Genomic DNA, 7,242 nt, shown 5'->3' with positions numbered 1-7,242 from the left:
GATTATATACGATAATTCATGTCCAGATAAAAGCGTTAGCTGCTACGTTGATGGTACCTTTTGGAACGGAACGTGGAACCGACTCAGTGGTTGTAAAAGCTCATCAAAGATAGCAGAATAATATTTAAAACGCCAAACGCAAGTTTCGTCTGCATAAAAATCATCAGTGACTATCCAATCAAAACAGATGAAAAGCTAATTTAAAAAATGACATGGAAGGCATTGAAAACGAAAAAAATAAATAAAGAATAGTACCAAATCTAGATCAGTCCATCTATTCCTGGGGAAACAAAATCTTAGTGTTTCATATAATTCAACATTTGGCTAATAGTAAATATACCAAAAAATACCGTATCAATGGAAGAGCAACAATGTAAAGCAAAACAAAACTTACAACAACAAACAAAAAACCCAAACCCTTCCTGTGTAAAAGCAAAAGGTAACGGTAAATCTTGAAACTTCCTTGTAGATTTCAATCGATTCACAGAATTATTTCAATTATTTATAAAAAAAAACCACTGTAAATATCTTATATAGATAACGTTTATCTCATATTTCTTTTTCACAGAGAGGTTGTTTACAATTGGGAATGAGACATTTGATCTTGAAAGGTTACGCTCAGATTACATATACCCAAGTTACAGACGGTATTATGGAATTATCTGTTTTCGTTGTAGACTGATATTTTAGACAAAAGTCACATACAAAATTGATATTTCAAATAATTAAATAAAAAACGGTCAAAAGTAATGTTCAGATAGAGATTTCTTGATATATTTAACTGTTCAATTTCCTCATTTTTTGTCGAATATTAATTATGGATGTATTACTTTATTTTTTATTAAGATTTTGACCATTCATAATTAATTAATGCATCAATTAATTAATTTATTTGTTTAGGTATACTATAAATAACTTCTCTAAAGTACACATGGTGTTTTACATAATTATATAATATGATGCAGCTATTGATTGTCATTAACCCTAATTTAATCAACCATTACATATTGTATTTGCAGCTCCAAGGAAGTCTTATATTTGCAGGATTGTTACATTGTTTAATAGGATTGACGGGACTGGTCGGATTACTGTTAAAATTTATAGGTCCAATAACAGTTATTCCAACATTGCTTCTTATTGGAATAGAATTCAACACAATTGTCACAGGTCTCTGCGACGCTCATTGGGGCATATCAGCCATGTAAGTGGTGCTGCTGAAACCTTATAGATATTTTTCACTGCCACGGATCACAACGGAGAATACAGCTTTTCAACAAAATGATATTCTTTTCTTTCGTGGCATTAAAAACCGTTTGTTCACTGTTGTTTAAACTTTTTTACTTTAATTGTTAAGGAAGTGTATTGTTGTATTACAGTATACTCATTCATGCTCACTTTAAGATGAATAAATAAGAATCAGATCTTGTTTTTAGTCTCTCAACTTTATAAGTATTACCTGACTTACAAGCTGCAATGACACAGAAAGGTAAAGAGAATCTTATAAACGTAACATCTCAAATTTATTTATCATGTATTTGCAGAACGACAGCTATAGGTATCATATTAGCGGTATATCTAGGAGGATGGGCCATGCCATTACCAGTATGGTCTAGATCACAAGGTTTTCACATCATAAGATTCCCGTTACAACAAGTGTTAGCTGTAAGTCATGATTACGTTCCCAGCAGCAATTCCACAAAGAGAAACTATCGGAAATGATGATGGATTTACGTTTAACGTCCAGTGGCAATTGTTAAGCGCATATCAGAACGAGACAATGTTAATGTGATTTGAATATGAACCATACTTTGTACTAGACCGACATACATCGTAGGGTTTATAACGTGTACTGTTAGTTCACATGGTAACATTATTCTGACTCTGCGCCATCGGGACTTTGCTCTTATTCCTTAATGCTGTGGAATTAGCAGGGAAGCGGCGAATACCAATATTCTAGCCTTTGGTTTGATCGGTACCATCCCAGGACCTTGCACATTAGAGGCGAGTACGCTACAACGAGACCGGCGAGGTGTTTAACTTTCGCAGAAGCCGTGTAAATGCAAGTTTGTATAAAAGGAAAATCTGTAAGCTTTTGTTTTGTTTCTTAAGTTTCAATCGTATATAATTACATTTCATGGTTAGAAAATAATCACGTGGTGTTCTATAGTATTGTTTTATTTCCCAATGAAATACAGCATCCATGGATCCACGTTATCTTCATGACTACAATATCAATCAAACAAAATTTTCGTAATTTCATGGTTCTTACGTGAAACTGTAACTGAAATAATCAAATCTTCCTTTTTTAGATTTAAGGGGTTGTAAAGGCGTTGACTTTGAAATGGAAATTACTTGCACATGATATCCTTTAATGTGGAAACAATATAAATACGTTGTTACTTATTCGTTTTTTATATTACAGATTCTTCTGGCAATGATGATTGGTTGGACAGTATCTGGAATCATGACTAGTACCAATTCTATTTCGGATGACCCGAACAGTGAACAGTATAAAGCAAGAGCAGACTATGGTATTGGTACCATCAATAAAACACCATGGTTCTATGTCCCATATCCAGGTTAGAACAGACCCGTACAGTGTACTTAGATTTATTACATCAGCCATAGTAATGGCATATAATTCTTGGATAGAAGCAAGACACAATTTGGAATGTTTACTTATTTAAAGAATACTAAGTTGTGGTGCAGTTAAAGGTGAAAAGAATAAAAAAACGATAATTGTATTAATGGCTCTTTCAACGTAATCTCTTAAATATGTAGCAGAGACAGGTTAACAGTAATACAATTTTAAGTAACCTCCATTAAAAATCATACTTTCTGTAATTTGCACGGTAAACAAGATGTAATGCAGCAGTGGCCAGATACTAATAAACATTTCACTGCGAATAAATCGGTACAACAATAAATTACCCTTGCTGGCTATAGTACAGGCATAAAATGTAATAACAAAACATGCACAAATTGTTCAAATGGTGATCATAACAAGCGTTTCCCCATCAAATAAACAGAATATACCAGGTACATTCGGTACATTCGTTATTCAAAATTCTTGTATAAAAACATTGTTGAACTTTCTTGTGAAATATTTTTATGTATATGAAATAACCTTGTTTATTCGAATTTATATACCTATATGGAGTTATTTTCTTTCTGAACGATAGGTCATTCTTTTGCAGAATCAACCTGGACGATACCATTTTCAATGAAATGTGCTCCAAGGCTTAAAATAATGCATTATTTTATCCTGATTAAAATACTACTGTTACTGTTTGTAAACAGATTTTATTCCTTTTATTTTACATGCGAAAAATTGAAAGAAAAGTTGCAAGTCACATTTTTTTGTCACTCTCGTCTGTTGAACATTCAACCGAAGTACTTCCAACTGGTGCACCGGCAGCTGCTGATGGTTTTGCCTTCTTACTTCCATCTGACGGTCTTAATCCATACAAGATGTTCGATGCCTCTATTTGTTGATCGGCAGAAGTCCTTTTGTAAACTCTTGCTGCTTTACTACGATGACCTGCAATACATAGCTTATAATTATTTTTGTGTTTACGTTAGCACTTTTTTATTGAAATGCATATTCATAAACCACAATAAATGGAATAAAACTCAAAATTTGACCAGTAACTCAAGCATGCCGGACAAACAGACGAGCGGGCAATTAATAGTAAATCTGATTACCCAAATATTCGTGATCGGGACAGATACAATCCCTTATCTTTGTTCGTTTCGTGATGTCTCTGTACAAAGCTAATTATACATTTTTGTTACAATCATCAGTTCTCTATTAAAGCAATTGAAACAACAGTGAAAAAGAACAGATATTGGGTAATAGCATGCAGACAAGGAAACCCTTCGTGTTTTTTTTCATGCCATTTTGTGTGTGCTAAATAAGAATGTTAAAAATAAAAGACTAGAAATTATAACGTTTTATTTTACTATTATATTACCTGTTGTTTCGGCCACACGTTGTTCTTGTATGCCAGCATTATTAAGACGTGTAGCTGCTGATGCTCGGAGGCTATGGTTTGTACGTTTTCCAGTCCAATACTTGTGCACAACCGTTTCACAGTGCCTTGTATTCAGTTTTGAGTTTTGCTATACCATTGTCCATCTTTGACATGTTTTAAAGTTGTAAGGTAAAAACAATCCTTTCCTCCATTTGTTGGACTGAAATACCAGAAAACGTAATGTAAAATTTTACTTCAAACACACATAATGTAATAATGTAAAGATGATTTAAATAATAGGTAAATTAAAAGGACATTACGTTAGATTAGATCAACCACGAAAAACTGTTCAAAACACTTTTATTTCAGAATTTATCATATTCAAGCATGAGAAGATATATTAAAGAAAAGAGTATGAAATCCTGTGGATTCGTATTGGAAAATTTAATGCGACCTTTGGATGTCTGTTTTGTGTTTTTTGTTTTGATGTGTTACATGTACATTAGACGATTTTCTGCTGCCTTTGTTTTTTTTTAAAGTTTATATTAAAAGTTCTATACATTGTTTGTATATTCTTTACACGATTCAGTTTTCATATTTTCTCATGTTCTATACCTTTATAAGGAAATCGGCACAGAGAGGGATTCATATTTTAAATTTGGGGGAGGGGGGATACCACTGGCGTTGTCAGTTAATTTTCGATCTATGAGTTTGAATGTCCCTCTGGTATCTTTCTCCCCTCTTCTATTGTCATCCTCACGTATTAGGAATACCATTTGTCAGGGTTTGTTTTTTTGTAAGTGTTGAAAAATAATCTGTGTTAACGCGTTAAATATAAGCCCCCCCCCCCCCTTTTATAAAGTTATTCATAAATAATAAGCTACTTACCAAAGTGACTTGTACTTTTCAAATACTGTAACAATACATTTATTCCTGTTTTCTGGGTTTTCAAATGCTTGGACACATTTTGGAGCAACTTTTCTGTGCTTAAGGCCACCTGCGTTAGCTTTTGAAACGTCCTCTTTGTACAACAGGTATCTTAATTTAGCATCCTTATCTTGAAACGGGCCAGTTATTTGCGGATTAGTATTAAGTCTGAGCCGTCGGTGTTCATTGCCTCCCCTTAATGCAAAATGCAAACCACAATTATAAAGCAACGTGTCTAGAAATTGTTGGGGATTATCAACGCCAAGGATACCCTTATCATATAATGCCGTTTCTTCATTTACCGATATCACATCAGCCTGCTTGCGCGTATTTGCACCGAGACCTTCGGTGGCCCTTTCTTTCATGACAGCATCTAACACTGTCTAACCCGAGGAAATTCGGGATCCGTGAAGAAGTTTATACTAGATGATTTTTGATGACGAATATATCCCTGTACTGAGGAAAACAGGTCATAACTACTGTTGGACGGATATTTACCTACATCTTTTTTTTTTGGCCTCGGCAATGAAATATTCTAACGAAGTGGACAGTTCTGTTTTGTCCATGTGTACCAAATCCTTTTCCAAACAATTCGGAGGAATTCCTAAATTATCTGATATCGGACGTAAACGGCGCTCGGCTTGCCAACTATTGAAAACATTAAAACCTCATTTATATTTTTTGACTGAATTTTTCGGTACCGATTCCTTAATCTTGTTTTGAAGGGATTTTGCTGTCTCTGGTTGACCATGTCTAAATTGATTACGGGTAATACCCAAATCATTATCACCTTGTTTTAAATCAAAACAACTTAGAATATCACTTTCTTCTTTTTCACATACTTTAGAATACGAACTTTGTGTAAGAAAAATCGGGTCCCACTCTAACAAATCTATATCATCCATGGTCGTAATGCGGATTTATTTTAATATAACTAGACAATGATTACACACTTTTATATCTTAATTAGTGAGTTTTATTTTTGTGAATTATTTTCACCTTATTTGCATATACATTATAATTGAAATGTTGGGCGTGGTTATAACCAGACTCATTTGAGCAGAATCTCCTCCCACTTTAATGATCGGTAAAATAGGATAGAAATTTCTGCAAAATCGTAAAAAACAGAATATTTTTCGACGGTATATAAGTCATTCGGGGTGTCGGGGTTGCCCAATGAAAGACCTCCCTACGGTCGGTCTTTCATTTAATCAATCCTGACACCCCTCGGTGTGTTCTACGACAAGAAAAACCTTAAAATATGCATTATTTATAACCGATCTCGTCATGGTCCATACATGATGCATGACTGTAATAATGATACTAGAAAAATAAGAAAATACGAATGTGACACATCATTAATCCAATAATGTTGTGACATTCTAAATATGCACAAAAAATGGAATACGACCAAATTTTATGGATGTGTTTTTCGACAAACAGTCTACATTCTTGCGGAAACTAATTATCCTTCTTTTGTGATTGACATTGGAGAAAAACTGTCAGTATCTTAGTATATTTGACCTCTATTTTAGAATGTACTGAAACAATGACAGTATATTATTTTATTTTCCTTCTGTCAAATATACACGAAGGCGTTAAAATGTCGAACTTTTCTCAACCTAGGTCAATTTGGATCAATTGGTTTTGATGGTGGTGTGTTTGTGGCATTTTTTACTGCAACACTGACTTCAATTATAGACTCAATAGCCGATTACTACGCATGTGCAAAAATGTCTCATGTTCCTCCACCACCACTCCATGCAGTGAATCGTGGGATAGCATTTGAGGGCTTCATGAGTATGATAGCTGGATTTTTTGGAGCAGGACATGCTACAACAACATATGGTGGAAATATTGGTACCATTGGAATGACAAAGGTACGTAAGATACTTTAAAATTAAATCTTTGCAAAATCAGAACACACAAACATTCATAAATAATCAGTGAACTTTTGTTAACAGTAAATGATATGTATATATTAATTATTGTTAGTAAAAATGTAAAATGATTCATTTTTTTCACAATTAACATTTTGGTTTCAAAATATAAAAAAATAAAGCTGAATAATTAAAATATCACATTGAAGTTTTTGTAATAATACTTTATCGAGCTCTCAAAATGAGGCCTTCGTCGTTGTTAACGTGTAATAATACAGTAAAAATAATTGCATTTTAAAATGTCTTTTATTATAGGTCGCTAGTAGAAGAGTTTATCAAGTTTTTGCAATTATCTTGATAGTGTTTTCTGTGTTAGGAAAACTTACTGCTGTGTTTGTTACTATACCTGACCCAGTCATTGGAGGCATATCTGTTGTTGCATTTGGAACATTTCTTGGACT

The 7,242-nt window shown here is 33.6% G+C and overlaps 1 protein-coding gene across 1 annotated transcript; it reads left to right on the top strand.

Moving 5' to 3' along the window:
• Positions 1-1,444: 1,444 nt before the first annotated feature.
• On the top strand, positions 1,445-6,799 carry LOC127701952 (solute carrier family 23 member 2-like). The gene is made up of 3 exons (XM_052205927.1): positions 1,445-1,662; positions 2,423-2,579; positions 6,528-6,799. Exons 1-3 carry the CDS (start codon positions 1,474-1,476, stop codon positions 6,797-6,799), a joined length of 618 nt encoding a protein of 205 aa, XP_052061887.1. The 5' UTR covers positions 1,445-1,473.
• Positions 6,800-7,242: the final 443 nt, after the last annotated feature.

This window comes from Mytilus californianus, unplaced genomic scaffold (genome assembly GCF_021869535.1).
Source record: "Mytilus californianus isolate M0D057914Y unplaced genomic scaffold, xbMytCali1.0.p SCAF_5, whole genome shotgun sequence".
Classification (NCBI taxonomy): domain Eukaryota; kingdom Metazoa; phylum Mollusca; class Bivalvia; order Mytilida; family Mytilidae; genus Mytilus; species Mytilus californianus.
This window is presented reverse-complemented; position numbering and strand designations above follow the sequence as displayed.

Bases quoted from the DNA above. Each gene is read 5' to 3' on its own strand.
- LOC127701952 (XM_052205927.1), top strand. From the start codon at position 1,474: ATGACACAGAAAGGTAAAGAGAATCTTATAAACGTAACATCTCAAATT. The intron at 1,663-2,422 runs GTAAGTCATGAT...TTTATATTACAG, and splicing joins CGTTACAACAAGTGTTAGCT to ATTCTTCTGGCAATGATGAT. The intron at 2,580-6,527 runs GTTAGAACAGAC...TTCTCAACCTAG, and splicing joins GTTCTATGTCCCATATCCAG to GTCAATTTGGATCAATTGGT.